Here is an 18,795-nt window from a genome sequence, read left to right as displayed (position 1 = left end):
ATTATAGGTGGGGGCCACCATGTCCAGTCTCAATCACCATCTCAGAGCACCTTGGGAGCAGGACTTGCATGTAACTCTGGGGCTCAAACTCCAGCCACTGTGTCTGCCTAACCAGGCTCACTAGTCCACTGAGCTATCTGGTCAGCCCTTGTATTATTATAATAAAAATTATTGAAACCTCAATTTTACAATTAAAATTGATGAGAAATACAAGGATAAAAGAATGTATGACCCATATTCAGGGGAAATGTATGAAAAGAATAAATGGAAAATAACTCTGAATGACCCTAGATACTGGATTTCAGAGACAAAGACTTCCAACCCTATTATAAGCAGGTTAAAAATCTAAGGACCCCTATGCAATAGGAAATAAAGCATGAAGTTAATAATTCAAAGTAGAGATTTTGCCTTGAGGAGATATTTAAAAATGAAAATTTTCATATATTTAAGTGAAATAATGAAAAGAAAATATTATTAGATGGGATTAAGAGCGGATTAAGAAAGCTGAGGAAGGATTCACTGACCATGAAGATGCCTCTAAAGAAAAGCATCAGTCAGGAACAGAGGTCTACAGCTCAGTGGTGCAGTTCTTGACTATGGAATGAAAGGCCATGAGGGGGCTGGTGAGATGGCTCAGTGGTCAAAAGCACCTACTTAGAACAAGCTTGGCAAAGCACAGGGACCGAAGTTCAATCCCCCAGCACCATATGCCAGCCAGCCCTGCCCCCTGGTGGGCTGAGCTGGCCACACACACACACACACACACACACACACACACAAATAAATTAAAAAAAAAAAGACTTAAAAAAAAAAAAAAAGAAAGGCCATGAGGCTTAATAAAGATGCACTTCACCTGGGGACATAGTTCAAGGGTACAGCCCATAGGTTGTGTGTTTGATTCCAGATAGAAAAAACAAAATTGGAACTAGAGAAAAGAAAAATCCCATGTTTGTTGAGCCATGTGTGTAACACCAGCACAGTGGAAGACTGAGGCAGAAAGATCGCAATTTAAAGCCCAGCTATGTCATTTAGGGACTCACTTAGGGACTGTACCTCAAAACAAAGACTAAAGAGTTCTGGAGATGGAACTCAGTGTGAAAAATGAAACAAAATAAAACCAATCAAAAGATTTAAATGATAAAGAAGCTCCATATGATTGAGGCTCAATGAACCCAGTTATAGAAACAAAATGATTCCAATCAATGCAGACAGGATTCTGGTGATCACAATGAGAGAAAAAGAAAGTACCTGCCAGTGGTCAGGGGCTCTTGTGAGTGTGGGAACACCTGGGCTCCATCAACCATACTTCAAAGCAAAATATATCCCACCACCAAGGCAAACAAAGGAAAATACGGTAACATGGTAAAAGACTAGGAGAAAAAACAATCAGCACAGAAGAAAAGGTATCAATATGGTTAATGGCCAACTGCTCATCTGACATAGAACAGGCCAGAAAGACTAGACTGAAGTAAGGAGAAAAAGAAAAGAATCCCTCAGCTGAGAGTTCTCAATAAGGAGAAATAATCCTTCTAAATGAAGGTACGAAGAGGCGTTTCCTGAAAAAATTAATATCTCATTGCTGGCAGATGAGTTTTATAATTTTATTTCTTAAACTGCACAAGAAGGCCCATTCTTAGTACTTCTAACCAATGTGGCCCAGGAAGTTCCAGCCTAAGGATCTAGGGAAGCAGAAAAGTACTGATTCTCCAGAATGGAAGGAAAGAAGTTCACCCGCCCTTACTCTCAGATAGTGTGATTTTAGACAGAGAAAACTGTGCTGTGTCTTTCTTTTCTTTTCTTTTCTTTTCTTTTCTTTTCTTTTCTTTTCTTTTCTTTCTTTCTGTTTTGTTTTGTTTTGTTTTGTTTTGTTTTGTTTTGTTTTGTTTTGTGGTACTGGAGATTGAACTCAGGACTTCGCACTTGCCAGGCAAGCACTCATTCTACTGAGCTATCTCACCAGCCCTAGACGAAGAAAACTAACAATTCCACCATAACACACTTTATGACTCATAAGTAAATTTAGTAAAATTGTAGGATTAAAAAAGTCAACATATAAATATTGAACACATTTTATACACTAACAACAAACTGTCAAAGAAGAAAGAAAGCAACCCACCTATAATAACTACCATAAATTAAAATATTTAAGAATAAATTAAACAAAAATGTCAAAGGTCTAAATACTGCAAACTATAAACCACTGATGTCAGAAGTTGAAGAAACAAAAAAATGAAAATCTACAGGTGATTTAGTATCTGTAAATGTTCATACTACTTACAATAAACTATACCTTCAGTGCACTCCAATCAAAATCCTAACATTTTCTTACAGAAATAAAAAAATCAATAAATAAGAACTTATTTTAAAAAAAGGGACGGGGAGATGGTTCAATAGAATAAGCGCCTCCCTGGCAAGTGCAAGATCCTGAGTTCAATCCCCGGTACCGCAAATAAATAAATAAAAACTTATAAAAAATCATAAAATATACATGCAAACTCTACATAAAAGAGCTCCAAAAGGCCAATCTTCAGAAGATGAGTAATTCTGGAGGCATCATTATAATACCTCATTTTAAAATCTACTCCAAAGCTATGGTAATCAATACACAGGGTACTGGCATTCAAAACAGTCTTATTGGACAATGTGGCTAAATAAAGTTCTAAGAATCACAAATGAATGTATTTAGAGTAAGTTGAATTTTGACCATGGTCTCAAGAGTACACCAAGTAAAAGGACCTCTGTCTTGAATAAATTGCATGGGATAACTGCATGTTCATAGACTACACAATGACAATCATTCTATATCTCAATTCACACATAAAACTCAACTCAGGGCTGGGGAGACAGCTCAGTGGAATAAGTGTTTCCATGGCAAGTGCAAGGGCCTAAGTTCAATCCCCAGTTCCACAAAAAAAAAAACCCTCAAAATGTATGAAGATATTCAACATAACAAATGAAAATGAAAAATTATTAGAAGAAAATGCAGGGGAAAGCTCCATGACGGTGCTTGGGGAAGATCTTTTGAATATGAAATACAAAGCACTGTAAGAACAGAAAAAACAGGAAAGCAAGGGCACATCCAACTACCAAAGCTTCTGCACAGCAAGGGCAACAACTAACCAAATGAGCAGGCAGGCTATGGATTGGCAGAAGACTTTTGCAAACCAAATAAAAGATTGAAATCCAAACACATGAAAAACTTGTCTTAACTGAAAATAAGAGCAACAACTATTTCAAATTACAAAATGGACAAAACACCTGAATATACATTTCTTTAAAGGCATATAAAAGGATCCTATCTATATTAAAAATGCTCAAAATTATTAATCATAAAAACATGTAAGTTTAAACTATAGTGAGATATCTCTTCACTATTGTTAGCATGACTGCTGACATTAAAGCAAACAGCAAAGGATGGCAATAATGCAGAGGTAGGGAACCCTGTTACAGTCTGGTGGGCATGGAATTTAGTTTAGCCTTTGTGGTGCACAGTATGGAAAGCCATCAAGATACTAAAAATATATAATTGGCACACAATGTAACAATCTAAACACTAGCAGTATGTCGAAAGGCCATGACTCTCTATGTCCAAGTCCTTTGGATATTGTCATCATACCAAGTATTATTCAAAATATCCAAGACATGGGAGAGATTTCAGCACCTTTCAGTGTATAAACAGATAAAGATAATGTGGTATACACACGATTTGAAACTTATTGGCTTCTAAAGGAAATAAGGAATGAAATGTTGTCATTTTTAGCAACATGAGTGAATGTGGAGGATTTTAGGATAAATGAAACCAGCCAGGCCCAGAAAATCAGTAGTGCATTTTAACACATATATACTTGTTTTGAACAAATCTTGATCCCACATAAGTGGAAGTACAATTTGGGGAGTGTTGTGGGCCAGAGATCGGCTTATACTTGTCAAAAGATACAAAACTGAAGTTAGAAAGATTGTCTTCAAGAAATTTAGTGAACACTATGATGGCTATACTCAGGAACAATGTATTATTAAAAATTGCCTAAGGAATAGACTTTGTTAGAAAATAAATACATTAAGAAATGTTCAACAGCATCAGTGATTCAAGAAATGAAATTCAGAACAACACTGAGATTCCATCTCACCCAGGCAGGAAGAGCAGCTATCATAAAGAAATCAACTAGTGACACTGCTAGAGGGGGGAAAAAGGAACTCTTGTCCACTGTTGGTGGGAGTGTAGACTGGTAAAACATCTGTGGAAATCAGAATGGAGAGTCCTCAGAAAACTAGGACTAGAAGTCCTCTTCAACACAGCTATTCCCCTTCTAGGTAATTTTCCAAAAGTATTAATTACATCATATCACAGTGATATATATGCACATATGTTTATTGAGCCACAATTTGTCATAACTACATCTTGAATACAATCCAAATACTCACCAACTGAGGAATGGATAAAAAAGATGTGCCATTTAAGTACAATTACTCATCTGTAAAGCAAGCAAAACTCAAGGCTGTCATAGGTAAATGGATGCAAGTAGAGGCTGTACTCATAGGTGAAATGAATTAGACCCACATGTGTTAACATCCTCTTGTCTCCCTAGTATAAGTACCAGAATGAGTAAATAAAATCTGAAGGGTGCAATAGATACAGTAAAAGGTAAAGAAACTTCTCAAAAGGAATGAAAAATTAGGATGAGAAGAAGGAGCAAATGAAGGGGAAAAAAGGTGGAGAACAAATCATGAATGTATATACACATGATAGCTAAGATGATTGTCCTACTAATTTCTACTGGTTTTATGAAGGGAACAGTTAATGCTTCAAATATGAATTTGACATGCCTGTATCTGGTAATCTGAGCAACTACAGTAAAGACAGCATTGTGGAATAGAACAACCCCTGTTGAATACTTATCATCTATTTAAATTGTGTATCATTTTTATTGTCTTTTTTTGCGGGGGGGGACTGGGGATTGAACTCAGACCCTTGTGCTTGCCAGGGAAGTGCTTATTCTATTGAGCTATCTCCTCGGCCCCTCCACTGTCTTTATTAATACTTTTCTACTCTCTTTAAGATAAAAACCAAAAATAAATAAAAATGAATAGACTTTCATGTCACCACTTAAAAAGTAATTAAATTAATAAATTAATTAACTCCATTTAGTTATTCCACATTGGATACATATTATAAATAATTATGATATATGTGATAGATACAAATTACTATTATTTGAAAATTCTAGGTGCTGTTCTCCGAGTACGCGTCTCAGCCGGCGCCGTCCTCATGGCCTCCCAAAACCGCGACCCGGCCGCTAGCGTTACTGTAAAGGAGAAAGGAGACGAGCCCAGCGGTGGCGCAGCCCTGGGCCCTGTGGGCAAGAGGTTACAGGAGGAGATGATGACCCTCATGATGTCTGGTGACAAAGGAATTTCTGCCTTTCCGGAGTCAGACAACCTTTTCAAATGAGTAGGGACCATCCATGGAGCAGCGCGCACAGTGTATGAAGACCTGAGGTATAAGCTCTCCCTGGCGTTCCCCAGTGGCTACCCTTACAACGCTCCCACAGTGAAATTCCTCACTCCCTGCTACCACCCCAGTGTGGACACCCAGGGTAACACCTGCCTGGACTGGACATCCTGAAGGACAAGTGCTCCGCCTTGTATGACGTCAAGACCATTCTACTATCCATCCAGAGCCTGCTAGGAGAACCCAACATCATAGTCCTTTGAACACACATGCTACGGAGCTCTGGAAAAATCCCACAGCTTTTAAGAAGTGCCTGCAAGAAACTTATTCAAAGCAAGTGTCTAGCCAAGAGCCCTGACCTCAGCTGACCAGCCTTTTCTCCTGTCTTTACTTCTTTAGTCTGTCTTGCCCTTGATTTCTGTGTAAGACACTGTGTCTTGAGCTGTGGTGATTCTGTTTTATTTGTTTTTTAAATTAAGTCTCTGGTTGAGCCTTTGCAATGTATATTATTAAATAGAAACATTTTTATTGTTTTAGCATGCACATACACACAAAAGAAAATTCTATAAAATTAACAATAGCAAAATTAAAAGGTTTATAAAGAATTATTATGGGATTGGAGAGATGGCCTGAGTTCAGTCTCCAGTTCCACCAAAAAAAGAACAAAAAAAAAAAAGAATTACTATGACTATGCCTACAAGTTCAATTACTTGGATAAAACTAACAGTTCAGGGGCTGGGGAGATGGCTCAGTAGAACAAGCACGCATGCCTGGCAAGTGCAAGGGCCTGAGTTCAATCCCTGGTTCTGCCAAAGAAAGAAAGAAAGAAAGAAAGAAAGAAAGAAAGAAAGAAAGAAAGAAAGAAAGAAAGAAAGAACAGTTCAGAAAAAGGCATATCAGACCAACAATTCAAGTATTAAAGATTATGTAAATGAACTTGAGAAAAGTAAGAGAATAAAAAGTTTATACTGGTACAAATTGCAAAAGAACTGAAATAAAAACACTGACATGCCTTCAGTTCTGCATGCTACTCATTATTTAGAGGGAAAAAGCATTAGTCCATTACAATTATTATTCAGAAAATGAAATGGGGAGCTGGACAAATAGCTCAGCAGATTAAACACCTGCAAGCAGGCACAGGGGCCAGGGGTTTGATCCCTGGGCCTTCCAAGCTGGCCCCATCCCTGGCTTAGACAGCAACTGAGACAGCTTCTTAGCTCATGGGAGGCTGTAAACAGGTGGATCACTATGAGTCCAATGTAGTAGAGACACTGAACACCCTGTAGACCCTCCCCTAAAAATACAAAAAAAAAAAAAAAACAAAGAAAATGAAATGGAAAAGGTCTCCACTGATGCCACAATGGAAAACAGAACATCTTCTATCAGCTAAGGTTCCCTTGATTACCACTGACAGCCATGAATCATGAAAAGATGCTAGGGATATGCTTTGCGTGAGATCCCAGAAAACAGGGAATTCCAGAAAGTCACTGGATTGTGTAGATCTTCCCTCTCACATTCCACTTTTTTTAATTGTTTTAATCTTTTTTTAAAATTTTTATTTGCGTGTGTGTGTGTGTGTGTGTGTGTGGCCAGCTCAGCCCACCAGGGGGCGGGGCTGGCTGGCATGTGGTGCTGGGGGTTTGAACCGCGGTCCCTGTGCTTTGCTAAGCTTGTTCTAAGTAGGTGCTTTAGACCACTGAGCCATCTCACCAGCCCCTCACATTCCATTTTGCACTGTGCTTCATAAAAATTGAAGTGAGGTTCTCACCTTTTCATACAAACATGCAGTTCTTCCCACAACCTTTGAAAGTGATGCACCTCTGTGAGGTATGAATTAGACAAAGAAATTCATGAGCCTTACTAGAAAACAGGGCAGCCCAGAACAGAAGGAAACACTTTTCACATCTTCTAAATCTCAGAAGTAGGCACTTCTCGTGAGGCTTACCTGCAACATGGCCCTCGCTGACCCCTGCACCCGATACTGCACATCTGAGATGAGCCCCCTCAAGTACTGGACATCCTGGGCCAGCTGCTTTCTAGACTCTGCCAGGATCCTCAGACCATCTTCTTCCTCTTTCTTCAGTTTTTGCAGATGCTCTTTCTCCTCGGAGTCTAGGATGTTTCTCATTTTCTTAAACTCACCCCGGACATCTCTTATCTCCCCCTCTATTTGATTCTTTAGGCATCAGAAAGAAAGAGGAACTCAGTCACATGAGGTTTCCAGCCCCCCCAAAAAAAAACCTTTTTTCACAGATCATTTCAAAGGACAAAGGAGGTGGACAGGAACAACTCTTAGAGAAGCATAGCGTTCCTTTGGCTTTTCCCTTCCTGCCATTAAAATCCATGACAGTATGGCAACATTCTCAAGGCTCCCTGACCCAAAAGAGACACCCACATTCCCATCTTCAGGACCCCCACTCATCTCCCAGCTTTACTTCTCAGTGCACAAATGCACTCCCTGCCCAAACTACAATATGTAAGAAACACTGCAGACCCATTGTCAAGTGTTAGTCTCAGTAGAATCTGTCTCACCAACCAGCAAGCCCAGGAGCTCAGCATTCACTACTCTCCATGTCTGTAGCCCTCAGTGAAAACACCTTCCCTCCCTGCGCCTCACTCAAAGAGTGAAAATCAGTCTCTAAACTGTACTCCCAGAGGATGTGCATGCACAGGATTCATCAAATGACTTTGGGATTCCACAAAGGCCACAGAATAAAGAAGGGACGTCCTCCCCAGGAACCTGTCAGATTTCTGGCTAACACCCTGAGGAATGGCAAACTCCTGCCTTCCAGGAAGTACTTTCTTCTTCAATATGAGCTTCCCACTTCTCCAACTCTTTCTCATCCTTCTTCAGTTTTTCTAGCACTTTGCCAAGCATCTCCTGTGAGAAAAGAATCACAGCAGAGTCAAGCTATGAGCTCCTCAGCACCTGGAGAGTGGATAAATGTGGGTGAAATCTAGCTGATCTGGGCTAGAGAGATAGCTCAGTGGTCTAAGTGCCTGGCTGGCAAGCAAAAGGACATGGTTTCCATCCCTGGTACTACTGTGCCTGCCACCTATACCAGACATTGTGGTAAACACCTCTATCCCAGTGCTGGAGAAGGTGAGACAGGAGGATCACTATGAGTCCAAGCTGTGTATGGAGATCCTGCACCAATTAAATAAATACATAAACAAAAGACTTTTTAAAAAAGAAAGAAAACTAGTTGATCCCATGAGAAACTAGAATTTATTGAATATGAGAAAAACCTGATGAGAAAAACACCAGAGGAGAGGATTACCCTCTTTATGTCCCTAGGGAATTCTTCTTTAAGTAGGAAGACAAGTGCCCTTCACCAAGTATAGACTGATTCTTTCTGTCCTGCAAGTGAAAGCTGAATCTACATCAAGGCAAGAACTTGGGTACTGGGGGGCTTGCCGGTTACCCAGCTCCACATGACTTACCAGACCTGTCCTTAAGGCAGACTGAGCCAGCCCCCCCCCTCAAAAAAAAGTCATTCTTAACCTAGGACTGGCCAAATAGCTCAGCAGATTAAAGTTCCTGCAACTTTAGGGGCCAGAGGTTCAATCCCCAGGCCTGCAGTGCTGGCCCGCCTCCAGGGCACACTGAAATGGCAATTGAGACTAGGCATTGTGGCACATGTCTATAATCCCAGCTCTTGGGAGGCTGTAAACAGGTGGATCACTATGAGTCTGATCTAGTAGTGAGACCCTGAACGCCCTGTAGACCCTTCCCTAAAATATATATATATAAAAAGAAAGAACTTATGTATGAATTAATTTCATTCATTCTTTTGTGCAAATAGGTAAACAGATTTGGGCATGAAATCTCCACCCATCTAGTGCAATTTATGTGAATTTTTGTTTTAGACTTGGAACTTTTACTCTAAGTGTATTGTATTGCAATCCACTGGGGTACACAGAAATATAGATCATGCATCAGAAAATAAGCTTAAAATGGAAAGAAACCACAGACCTGAGTTCTACAGTGGGAAACTAATTAAACTATAGCACAGAGAAGTTTCCCACCAGGTACGGATTTCTAGTCCACCTTCAGAGAACTCTGATCTCTTACCCGATACTCCTGTGCAGCCTCCTCCATGAGAAGAGTGTGGTGACCACAGTGCTTCTGAGAATGCTCACAAAGCCAGCAAATGACCTCCTCATCCTCTTTACAAAACAGCAGGAGTTTCTCCCCATGGAGCTCACACAGATCTGCCTTCAAGGGCAGTGTCAACTCCCGGAGCCTCTCTACTATGTTGGCCACATGTCGACTGGGCCTCAGGTTTTCAAACTGGTAGGTGATTCGGCACACGGGGCAGCGGCCCACACCTTCTCCGTGTTGCATGGACTCATAGTTTGAGGTGATGCAGAGTTTGCAGAAATAGTGGCCGCAGTCTGTGCTTACAGGATCCTTCATGAGCTCCAGGCAGATGGGGCAGGTCACCTCCTCCTTGACATTCTCTAGGACTGAGGAAGCCATAGAAGCTGCGTCCCTGCTCCTGTCTCTTCAGACTCTCAGTGTTGTACTTCTCTGGATCCTGAGGCTGGGAAAATTAAAGTGGGGAAGATAAGAAATGTAAGAATAGAAAGAATGAATAATGACTAAGCAAAAATTGCATAGACATTAAGCCCAAATTATTTAAAATAAAAAAAAAGAAAAGAGAGTGAAACACACAGAGGAATTTACTGATTTCATGTTCCTTATGTCATTATTATTTCATGCACTTTTCTTCCAGTTTATATTATATAATAAAATGTATACAGAGAATGATTTTTATTTTCCCTTCCTTTACTGGACACAAGGACAAATGGAGTCCTCTTCTCCCAGAATTCTTTTTTTTTTTGCAGAACCAGGGATTGAACTCAGGTCCTTGTGCTTGCCAAGCAAGTGCTTATTATACTGAGCCATCTCCCTGGCACCTTCTCCCAGAATTCTTGCATAGTCCTTACTTTTTTTTCTCCCATGAAAATCACATAGTCAATAATAAAACCACCAAACTCCCTATACTGCAGGACCCTACCTTTGCTGTCAATATGCTCCCGTTCTTATACTTCCTGCACAAGTTATCATTGCAGAAAGCTGCTCCAACTTCCTCATTTGCACAGTTTCACAACTTGTTTTTCATATTTCATTATTTCCTTTTAACAATAAGACATAAAAACTTAATTCTTTCATTACATGCATAAATGGAATACACTAAAAGAAGCCCAAATACAATACGGTCCTTCCTTTTTCATGACCCTGACTCTTTCCATGGTTCTGATTGCAAACTGAGTTGGACGGTAACAGAATTAAATTGCGTGGTTGGCATCAGTGTTGTCCATGGGGAAATTTGAGTTTTTTGTCATCCAGTTCAGTTTGCAGCCTGAATCACTGAGTTTGTGAAACAAGGCACAACTGTATGCTTTCATGACTTTCAGCTGTAATTAACCCATTCAATCCTCCTGCAGAGCTCTTTCCTCTATGCTGAGGAATAAAGCAAGAGGTGGATCAACAATCAGAGCAATGTTGTTGTACAAGCAAGCTTCTCAGTAGTAGATGGTTCCGGGAATCATGGTTTTAAATGCTAGCATTTAGTTTTGGCTTTGAAATTTACCAAGGACATAGAATGCAGTTTAAAGATATATATATCTTTAAAAGGGGGGTGACATAAATATAATTTCAGAATTCCACACATCAGAGACATGAAAATCATAATCCCAGAGGTATTGAATGTTGCATTTTTTAGAGAAGCCCCCAAATATTAGACATGATCATCTTGTACATTATTATTGATAGTGAATTACATCCCAGTAGCTTGACTTAAATCTCAAAAGAAAGATAATACCAGAGGCCAAACATGGTTTAAACCAGCATAAGGGACTTGGCATTCACCTTCAAAATCATATATCATAAATAACCAGAACTATCTGAGGTAACAAACACTACAGAAATGCACCTGTAATTACAAAATTGAATGACAGATCAATATTGTTATCCTAGAATTCGAGCCTGAAAATACAAGGTTTTTAACTGAAGCCAAACGAATGTGGAAGAAATATGGGTTAAAAAAGACCATGTGTTGAATGTGTTAGATAGAAGAAATTACATCTTAAATAGCCTGTTTAGGGCCAGGCAAATAACTCAGTGGATTAAAGTGCCTGCAAACAGGTGCAGGGACCAGGGCTTTGATCTTGGGTCTGCAGTGCTGCCCCTCCCCCCAGGGTGCGCTGAAATGGCAAGTTAGACTGGGCATAGCTGTTCATGCCTGTATTTCCAGCTCTTGGGAGGTTGTAAACAGGCAGACAGGGCCAGGGAGATGGCTCAGTAGAATAAACGTTCCCTGGCCCTGGCAAGCGCAAGGGACTGAGTTCAATCCCCAGTTACACAAAAAAGAAAAAAAAAAAAAAGGAAGATCACTAAGAATCCGATCTAATAGTGAGACCCTGAACACCTTGTAGACCCTTCCCTAAAATACAAAAAATAAATAGCCTATACATATTCATGAAGTAACTCTGCCAAGAGGTGCTAGCTTTGGGTATCACATACAGGACAGGGAAGAAACAATGTGTCCTCTCTCAGATGACACTAACACTTAGGAACTCTTCCTTAAAGAAAATGAGACATTCATTTTCTACCTCCTGGCCAACACTATGTGGAGTCAGCCCAAACACATGGAGACATTGAAAAGCTCCCCATTGTCAGCTGGCAAAGAAAAGTGCCCCATGGTTTTGACACTGTCACAAGAAACAGGATGATCTGCCCTGTGGATCAGTGTCCTGCACACTTAGCCAAGATGGAATCACAGGTGTTGGCATCAAGGAGGAAAGGGGATTGCACTGGGCTGGCTCTCAGCTAGAGAAGAAGGCCACCCTCCCTGCTCACACCTCACTCCTGCAGGGCCTCAGACTCTGCAGCAGGAAGCAGTCTCTCACCTGCCCCAGAAATGCTTCAAACCCGGGAAGAATCGCACCCAAGCAAATGCAGCTTTTCCTTCTAAGGTCCTCCAAGTTCTGCCCACTGTAGAATTCTTATCTCAGCTTTGGAAAGCTGTGGAGAAGTCTTTGAGTCCATGCAGAGGAAACAGGTCAGCAGCCTGGGTCCTATTTACTCACTGAGGGAAACTGAAAGGAAATGAGTGAAAGGGTTTGTGCAGGCGGGGCTGGGCAGGCAGAGCTACGATGGGAGGGCCCTGTGTAAGCCTGGCTGTGAGCCTGCATGATCCTTGGAGGAGGCCTTGGGAAAGAAACAGCCTCTCCCAAATTGTATTTCCTTGTTTCAATGTACTATCTGTGCCCTGGGCTCTGAATCTAATTAGTACAGCTTTGAAATATGTTTGGTAATATGTTTTGTAGGAAGCCCCTCCTAAGCCTCCTCTCAGTCTAAGGAGTCTATATTTGTAATCGCAAAATCATGTTACTAGAATCCCACCAAGTTAATTCCAATTTCCCATTCCTAGTGCAACCCATGGTGAAAATAAAGACACTAAAACATATTTATAATTTTGGGGAGCCAAGGAGCTTTAAATGCAGCCATTAATATGGCTTTCTGGAACAAAGAGGCCTACGCAGGACTGAACCAGGTTTTATGCAGTCCTGAAGGAGGTGTGGCTTGAGGATGAATGACAGAGAATTGTGGCAATAGGTGAGTATTGTGAAGTGGGCTAGGTAGGAGGCCTACATTTATTTCTGTCATATGCAGAAAAAGTAATTTGCATTATACTATTGAGATAGTATCTGATGTCTTGGGGTCTGGTGCTTCAGCTCTGAGGTGTAATCATTCAAGCTCCAGGAAGTCATAGCCTCTGTCTTCAGGCTCAATCCCAGCTGACAACATGGAGCATTGGCTCTTCTTCCCTGGCTCATATCAAAGAGAAGCAGGTGTGGGTTATCAGAGAAGCACGCACATGCCATCTTCAAAGACTACTACCAGCACCTTGCCTGACCAATATGCACTGCTTATGGCCACTTGAAGGGATAAGAAAAAGTCCTAGCCAGCTCTGTACCTATCAATGTATAGAATAGGATCAGGCACAGCCCAAATGGAGACAAGTGCTCTTCTTTTAAGGAGAGTTGCCCAGGTGGTCCTCTACATATTTCACTGAGATATTAGTCTCAGCATCTTTTGCCCTACTTTGCTGTATTTTGTTACCCAGATATGATTATTTAAACTTGTAACTATTAAGATGTCTTAATTGTGAAAGGTAGGAACAAACAGAAGCTAACAGAAGAATATATTTATTGAGAGAAAGGAAGTTCCTGTGTGAGAGAAGGATAGGAAGGGGGTCCGAGCGAGTTGTTCCCAGGAAGCTGTTTCTTCCAGGGACTTTTATAGAGGAAAACCATGTGGTGAGGCTGGTCTAAAGTGGTGGAGAAGATATGAGAACTCACTTAGGTAGGCATGAGGTGGGACAAAACTATGGTCAACCAATGAGATTACAAGCACCATTGATCAGGTAAAATTGATTAAATCCAGGACTAAATGGGGAAGTGTGTCATGTAGCAAATGAGTATGAATATGGGACAGGGTCTCCTCCTGTTGGTGGTTGGACTATGACTCATTTGGCCTCTTTCAAGGTGATTGATACCTATTTAGAATATCAATCCCTGATGCTCATCACTGGGGAAGTATGTAGCAGTATTTCCTCTTTTCTCTTGAGGTCTGGCCCATATGGGACTGTCTCTTCCAAGTTGCAAAGTCACCTTATCTTTCATCTTGTCTCCTTGAGGGTCTGGCCCTGTCTAACTGGCTATAATATTTCTATCTAATTCAGCTGCCAACAGTATGCTCCCCTCTGAAGAAGTAACCTGAACTGCAGTGAGGGAACCATGGGCGATGACTGCTCTGGCTACTTTAGGTTGAAAGGGGTCATAGTTGTTGACCGGCAATTAGAGATACTCTCCAGAGGTTCTATCTAAAGGTCCTCAACAGATATCAGTCATTTTTATCTTGGGTATACATGTAGCTTTGAATCTGGAGAAGACAAAGCCAAAGAAACAATTAAACACACATGGGTCAAATAATCACAACAGGACAATTATAAAAAAGATGAGGTAGAACTTGTTGTGGATCCATTAGAAAAGATCTCTTAAATTTGGTGTTAAATCTCTTTTTTATCTTCCATGGCCACTGGGTATTGTCTCAAATAAACTGGCTAATCCTATTATTACTGGAGCATATGAATTGCCAGACCTATGGAAAACACTCAGTAATTTCTAATTTGCAAGTGGATCATTGGCTAGGTAACTACTGACAAATCTGCATAAGCATCTATTAAAAGCATAACAGGCTTTCCCCTCATATTGGCAGTTAACATGGGCTTCCTAAAACTGAGAGGAAAGAACCATGACCACTTCAATCTGAAGCTTCCCCTGACTTCATCATGAACACTTTCTTTTTCCTTCTCTAGCAGCTTTGGACATTACTTCTTGAAATGTCCCTTCTCTCTGTCTGGATCCAGGGAAGCATAACTTTTTTCCCATTTCCTGACTATCCTTCATTTCTTTAGGTGTCTAGTATCACTATTCTGATTTTCTGTCAATAATTCCATTCTGTATTTTCTCAATTATAAAACACTTCAACTCAGACAAATTCATTCATGCAAACCCTTCTAACTTCTGCACCTTGTGTCAGAAACCTGGGGCCCACTGAGCAAGATAAAACTTTTTGGTTTTAATTCCTCCTGCAGGCAGCCCTGCCTAAGGAATGTGAGGGCAATTTCCCCTGTAGGGGATTTCCTGACATAGGATTAGACAGATAAAGGAAGCATGTTTGAGGACAATCAGCCCAGCCCAAGGAAAATGAAGAGAGCTTCCCTTGTAATGAGGTAGGAAATGCTGGGGAGGGCTCAGGTCACCTGAGCTGTATGAGATGGACAGTTAAGGCCTTACTATGTCTCTATAGGCAAAATCTGGCAGATCTCAGTAGAAGGAATAAAAAAGTAATCAAGCATATTTGCAATAGGTTTTACCTGTATGATTATCTAGGCTTTGCTATCTTTTAAAGAATAAACTTTCTGAGAAATTAGAGCACATATAATCAAAGCATTAGCATTTGAGCTAACAGGTAAGTTTATGAACTTTTTAAAGGAATAGCAATTGTAACGCAACTGACTTTTAAAAAAAAATAATTTTATTGAGAAACAATTAGCAATGAGACAGTTTCAAAACAGATTAGTAGGACAGTTTCAATAATTAATACATTGCATGTTGTTGTCTTCTTAGTGGTTATTCATAGTAAAAGATGCAGACATAATATCCTATCAACAAACACTATTAAAACAAATCCTTCTATTAATTGAATTAAGAGAAAGTAGCTGTATATCTATCCTATTTGGATATACAGATACAAAATGGTCCTTCATTGTATCCCCTTTTTTTAATTAGTTGTGTCAGAGAATGGTATGCCATTGTCATTTAAATATCATAGGTGTAAGAATTCAGCAAGATATTCTAATATACTCTAGTAGTCCATAATAGTAGTGGGTTTCCTGTAGGACTGGCAAAGTCAAAAGTTGCTGACTTGAGCCTTTCACCGCTCAGCATATTAATATGGCTTTACTTTTTAAACCTTGTTTTTATATTTTTCACTGGATGGTTAAGACCAAGATAAAGCAAGACAATATATAACAGGAAATGTAACTTTTGGATCTGACAAGGTCAATAAAATCCCCTTAGGATTTATCCTGAGACCCTGTACCACACTTAATAAATCCTTTGTCAGTGTTAGCCATGTGGATGAGTCACAGCCATTGCTTGACCAATTTGCCTACTGTGAGAACCTGAGAGAAAGTTTTCTCTCCCTGTAACTCTCCTTAGGCACACTCCACATCATCAATCATTTTTCTTGTGGCTCCACAAACTCCTAGATCAAAAAATTTGAGACACCACTGAGTTATATGATGTTACAGTGTAGGTTCACCTATGTCCAGAGTCCTCACTGATCTTTTTTTTTAATTTTATTTATTTATGTATTTGTGTATGTGTGTGTGTGTGTGTGTGTGTGTGGCCAGCTCAGCCCACCAGGGAGCGGGGCTGGCTGGCATGTGGTGCTGGGGGATTGAACTGCCGTCCATGTGCTTTGCTAAGCTTGTTCTAAGTAGGTGCTTTAGACCACTGAACCATCTCACCAGCCCCAATCCTCACTGATCTTGAAAGGCTAAGGACAAAAGATTGGCTGTCCTTGCAGCCCTTCTTTTTCCTCTAATTTTTGGTCTTCAAACTTAAGTTGTTAACCCTCCAGAACAGAAGCTTATTATTATTAACTTACAACATATGCAGTTGATCTTAACCTCACTATCTGTCTGAATATCAAACATCTTAGGCATGACATGGAACAGGTATTTTCTATCAAGTATTGATATGATAAACTTTAAGCCACTACAGAACATGAAGAAAAAAATTTAAATGAAGAATATTTTTTTAAAAATAGGAATAAACAATTACGTATTTTTATACAGAAATTTAGAAGTCTAACAATATATAACATTGTAGCAGAACAGTCCTATGACATTTTTTCCTTCTCACTTGTTTTCCTTTATTACCCTTTTTTTAAAACAAACATTTACTTGACAGACAGCATGGCAGTAACTGGTATGATGTGACAATAGTATGTATTTAGAAGACCACAATGAAAGGCATTCCAAGCATGACCCTAGTATTACACATTGCTATCTTCAGTGCAATTGCTTAGTTCACAGGTATCCACATATATATTTAGTCAGGGTGAGAATCTTACCAATTAACTGCTAGTTTCAAAAACCTGCTGAAGATTCTCAGGATCATTGCCTTAACCATCTTGTGTATATAAATGTATATGGCTTTGCCCCTGTAATGTTTCCTAGCTTTTCTCCTTGCCCTCTCTTTGTTGTCTAATCCTTAAGTTCTCACTTTCCTTTTAATTGTGTTATACCTTTCTATTTTTATTTCTTCATCTCAGTTCTTACATTGGGGGACTATACAATATTTATACATGTGGGTCTGGTTTATTTCACTTATGAGTATAATTTCAAGTGGCATCAGCTTAAATACAAAAGCTTTGAGTTTATCATTCTTTATAGCTGAGTAATACTCCATTGTATAAAAATACCACATCATTTTCATCTATTGTTCAGGTGATGGCCACCTTGGCTATTTTCAAGATTTGGTTATCACAAATTGTGCTGCTATAAACAAAGGTACGCATATATTACTATGATATGATGTTTTCAGTTTTTTGTAGAAAATTCCCAGTAGTGGCATGGCTGGTTTGAATGGTATTTCCAGTCCTAGTTTTTAAAGGAATCTCCACACTGATTTCCACAATGGTTGTACCAATCTACATTTCTACCAGCAGTGGAGGTTTCCTTTTTCCCCACAACCTCTCCAACATTTCTTGTTGGTTGATTTCGTTATGATAGTAATTCTTTCTGGGGCAAGATGGTATCTTAGTGTTGTTTTAATTTGCATTTCATGGATGGCTACTGATGTGGAGTCTCATATATTTATTCATTTCTTTAATTTTGCCCTGTGAGAAGTGTGTGTTCATCTATGATGCCCATTTCTGGATTGGGTCTTTAAATTTTGGGGCTTTAATGTTTTTTAGTTCATGAATTCTAGAGAGTAGACCTTTGTCTGAGTACTTATTTGTCATGATATTTTCAAAATTTGTGGATTTTCTTATCACTTTGTTGATGATTTCTTTTGATGTGTAAAAACTTCTCAATATGAGGACATCCAAGTTTTTAATTCCTTCAAGTACTACGTGTGTGATTTGATTTTTGTTCATGAACTCTCTGGCTACCCTTATGTATTTAACAGTTCCTCCCACTTTCTCTTCCAGGAGATTTAGTGTTTCTGTTTTAATGTTCATAACTTTAATCCATTTTGACTTTAGCTTAGTTCATGGTGATAGACCTGGGACAAGTTTTGTTTTTGTCATGTAGACAGTTTTTCCAGCACCATTTGTTAAAGAGGCTATCTTTCTTCTAGTAAGCATGTTTGGCCTCTTTATCGAAGAAGGTTGTGTGTTCACAGAGGCTTCTGTATCTTCTAATCTTTTCCATTGATCTTCCAGTCTATATTATTTCCAAAACAAGGATGATTTTATCACAGGAACTTCATAGTACAATTTCAAGTTAGGAATTGTGATGCCTCTTGCCTTGTCTTTCTTCCTCAAGATTGCCTTTGCTATTCTTTGTTTTTTCTGGTTCCAAATAAATTTTAGGAATGATTTCTCTAGGTCTGGGAGGTATGCTGGTGGTAGTTTGGTAGGAATTCATTAAATTTGTGCAGCAATTTTGCGAGTATGGCAATCTTCACAATGTTGGTTCTTCCTATCCAGGACTAAGGAATATCTTTCCATTTTCTGAAATCCTTTATGATCA

The 18,795-nt window shown here is 39.6% G+C and overlaps 1 protein-coding gene and 1 pseudogene across 9 annotated transcripts in view; one reads left to right on the top strand and one right to left on the bottom strand.

Annotated features, from left to right (window-relative positions):
* LOC101570739 (tripartite motif-containing protein 5-like) overlaps positions 1-18,795 on the bottom strand; it is a 158,614-nt gene that overhangs the window by 97,843 nt on the left and 41,976 nt on the right. For 5 of the 9 annotated variants that reach the window (XM_023702124.1, XM_023702121.1, XM_023702125.1 and 2 more), the window contains exons 1-2: positions 12,368-12,520; positions 9,525-9,990 (exon numbers count right to left, since the gene is read on the bottom strand). The exons of 3 other annotated variants lie outside the window; for them this stretch is intronic. In XM_023702124.1, the coding sequence (XP_023557892.1) occupies positions 9,525-9,932 (408 nt within the window). In that variant the 5' untranslated portion in view covers positions 9,933-9,990; positions 12,368-12,520. Of the gene's footprint in view, positions 1-7,233; positions 7,626-8,234; positions 8,331-9,524; positions 9,991-12,367; positions 12,521-18,795 lie in introns of those variants that run through there. One more of the 9 variants, XM_012517109.2, reaches the window with a different exon arrangement.
* Positions 5,267-5,843, top strand: LOC101581217 (annotated as a pseudogene).

This window comes from Octodon degus, unplaced genomic scaffold, assembly GCF_000260255.1.
Source record: "Octodon degus isolate 3935 unplaced genomic scaffold, OctDeg1.0 scaffold00146, whole genome shotgun sequence".
NCBI classification, from domain to species: Eukaryota; Metazoa; Chordata; class Mammalia; order Rodentia; family Octodontidae; genus Octodon; species Octodon degus.
The sequence above is the reverse complement of the archived record's forward strand: the minus strand, read 5'-3'. Positions and strand labels throughout refer to the sequence as shown.